Source organism: Saccostrea cucullata, unplaced genomic scaffold (genome assembly GCF_032062105.1).
Source record: "Saccostrea cucullata isolate Sc308-1 unplaced genomic scaffold, CSIRO_AGI_Scuc_v1 ctg8384, whole genome shotgun sequence".
In the NCBI taxonomy this organism is placed as follows: domain Eukaryota; kingdom Metazoa; phylum Mollusca; class Bivalvia; order Ostreida; family Ostreidae; genus Saccostrea; species Saccostrea cuccullata.
In genome coordinates, this window is record NW_026926754.1 from 22,114 (window position 1) to 25,519 (window position 3,406).

Below are 3,406 nucleotides of genomic sequence, written 5' to 3' on the forward strand. Positions count from 1 at the left end.
TAAATAGATATTTTTTCTGTTACATGTTAACCTAGATTTGCGCGAATGTGGCTCCAACTGGAAACCAGCTCATAAGGAGACAGGTCGTACCACATTTTCCCTAATGATGTGTTTGGCGCGAATGGTGGCTCCAACTGGAAGCCTGATCAGAGAAAAAAGGCCATACCACCATATACTGACAGTGTTTGAAAATTAATAAATTAATAAGCACGATATTGAACGCGTATATACAAGGATATTTTTCAGGTTTTATCCGTTACTTTTTAAATTTAAAATCGACAATATAATACCATCCGGCGATTGCTGTTGCCAGTATCTCGATGTAACCATTAATCCACCGGGAAGAAATTGGTCGCAATGTATTCCGTAATTCCATCATTACTCCACTACCCGAACCCGACACACGGCCCAACTGACGAACAGACCAGTTGTGCCTTACGCCCTCTGCGAATACTGACCTACCTTCCAATAAAAACATGACATTTTCATTTAAGTATACTTTAGGACACAATTTATGAAGGGTGCCTAGCAAATGCTTGAAGTGTGTTGAAACACTTATTAAAGTCAAAAACATGTTAAAATTTTTGTATATTACATAGGATAAAATATGACGCTGAATGAAGTAAGGTAAATCAGTGAATTGCTTTTGGTTTACATTTTCTGTTTCCGGAAAAATTTGCTTACGAGCCCTGACATAATCACTTGGTGTAAACTTTTTAGGGGGTCGCACGTTAGACCTTAATCGGACAGGTGATAATACTGGTGGCTGTTTGTCTAAATTTGAATCGTTTATCCTATCTGTAATTGGAGATAAAGAAGGTGGAGATAAATAAAATGATGAGTTAAGACTTGGGGGAAATAACCTGTCTTTCTCTGTGGAGCTCAGATTGTTTGTGTCGGAGATTGCTGTTGGGGAAAAGCGTTGCAAAGTCGGCGTTTCCAATGCTGGCGGAACAGGAGAATCGATGTGGTCATTTGCAGTCTGAAATAATTCGTTGTCAGGAAAAGAAGCTGAAGGCCCTATGTTTACATGGCTGACCGGAGGAGATAACGAACTGTCGTTGGTGGATAGGTGTAGGTGGAGAATCGAATCACTAGAATAATCTGTTAGTTGAGGTTCAAGTTGAACTTCCTGTAACGAATAGTGAGAAAAATCATTACTGTGAACATTGTTATTATCTGTGTTGTTTTGGTTTGAGTTGAGATCCCTGTTTGGAATACACACTGTATTAACATTATGAAAATTAACTTCATTAATACAAATATCCGCCTGCGTGCCCGGTATCGGTTCTAACCTTATAAAATGAAACTCGAACTCATGGCCTAAATAAATATGTAAAAGATTTTCCCTATTTTGACGATCAAAAGGCAAAATGTACCTTAAGTCTGACTGGGAGCTCGACACAATACCTACTGCTATATTAAATGCGTTCGCGATGGCCGTGATGCAGATGTGGTCGCCCCATTCGGTACCCAGTATGCCCTCTAAATAGGTATCCCAGTCTAAATTAGGTACAAAGTGTGAAAAGCGGTCGCCTGCCGGTGTTTCAGGGTTCTCGGAGAGCCAGTTTACCACGATATCTCTAATATCTTGCTGATTAAGGTCGATTTGTAAATAATTAGAGAGCGATTGTGCAACTGAATGAAAGAGACAGCTACCGTCTTTAGGAATATCCCCAACGGGAATTAAATTTCGTTCAAGCGCATTTCGAACCAAATCGTCATGGGCTGTATCGGTTCTCGAGAGGCTCGGTCCTTTAAGTTGGTTTACTAAATTATCAGAAAGATAGAAATCCGATATATGCGGGAAATTATGGGAAGGCAGTGAACAGGGAACTTTGCTTTCGCGGCAACAAAATTTATTTAATTTGTGTACACAGTTTGGATCCGATTTTCGGGAGCATTTCTCATTGTTACACTCGCACAACGGATCAAGCCTTAATCGATGACGTTTTTGTCTTTTTAACAGTTCTTCGGAACGTGAAATTGCTGCTATGTTTTGTACATTTATCCAACGCGACACCCCACTGGAAAACCTGATTTTGTAAGAGAACGCATTGTGTTTTGTGCCGATTATTTTTCCCCTTTCGAACCGCGGCCTAGCTTTATTGTAATTTTTCCGAGTTTGGGATTTTACGAACACTTCGTCGCCCACACTATAGACACTAACTTGATGTTTTTTGAAATGGTGCTTTATCATGGTTTTTTCGCGTTTTTTCGATGCCAGTAGGGCTGCCTTGCGAATGGCGGACTGCTTTTTCAACTCTTTCGAAACATTATTTGAAACGGTTGGTCCAAGACGAGTAGACTTACGCACACGATTAGATTCCCGTCCGTGATATACGTAAAATGGAGAAGCCTTTAAAGAGGAGTGATACTCCTCATTGCGCAACATCGCGTTTTTTGATAAATCTCGAACCCAGTTCGAATCGCTTGTTTTTAGTAGGTCGTACTTAAGCTTTGATTTCCAGGATTTATGAGACGATTCAATTTTACCTTGACTTTGCGGGTAATACGGTCGGCTTTTGATAATTTGACAACCCAATACCTCGGTCAACCGGGTTACCGAACCATGGAATTCGCGACCATTATCACATTGTATGATTTTCGGCGGTCCTTCGCTTTCATAAATGGACTCCAGCGCGTCTGCGATTTCCGTGCTTTCTTTCGAGTTGAGCGGGCGAAGCCATACGTAACGACTGAAAACGTCTAGAACCGACAAAATATACTTGTACTCTACACCGTTATAAAATTCCGTGTGTCGCGACATATCAACTAAGTCAATTTGGTGGCGTTCTTGTATCGAAGTTGCACGAATCGGTTTAAGAGGAGCAACATTATCGAAAATTGGATTGACGGACTGCTTTTCGGGAAGAGATTTAAGAGAGGTTTGAACCTTCCGATGTGTTACGCCGCTGAATACAGATTTTAAGCGATGTCGAATTTTTCGTGAACCAGCGCCCTTACTTTCCTCGAATGCCTGTTTTATCGCGGAACTAATTTCACTTAACCTTAAAACCATTTTACCATCAACCAAAACACGTTTTTCTTGAGCTCCTGTCAATGGGTTCAGGCAATTGGCAACAGACAAAGGATGATTCTTTCTCCAGCGACGAATCATCCTTGCCGCATTTTTTTCTTCTAGTGTTGCCTTTCTTTCGTTGACAGTCCTTGTTCCTGAGATGATATCTGAAAAAATAATAAAATCTTCTTGTTAACGGTTAAATTGAGATACTGAGTCTACTAGTACGAGGGTTGTCCAAAAAGTTCGCCGGACTGGGCTGTGTAGTTTATGTATATAAAATGTATATTTAGATGACGCGCGTAAATTTTTGTGCATTGTTTTGAATTTTTAAAATTAAATAAATTATACAGACCCTGAGACGTGCTACTACCCCACACGCTC

At 40.4% G+C, this 3,406-nt stretch overlaps 1 protein-coding gene across 1 annotated transcript; it reads right to left on the reverse strand.

Moving 5' to 3' along the window:
- Positions 1-256: 256 nt before the first annotated feature.
- LOC134272576 (uncharacterized) lies at positions 257-3,121 on the reverse strand. Its single transcript, XM_062754799.1, has one exon. It carries the CDS (start codon positions 3,119-3,121, stop codon positions 257-259), a length of 2,865 nt encoding a protein of 954 aa, XP_062610783.1.
- Between the last annotated feature and the right edge of the window lie 285 nt (positions 3,122-3,406).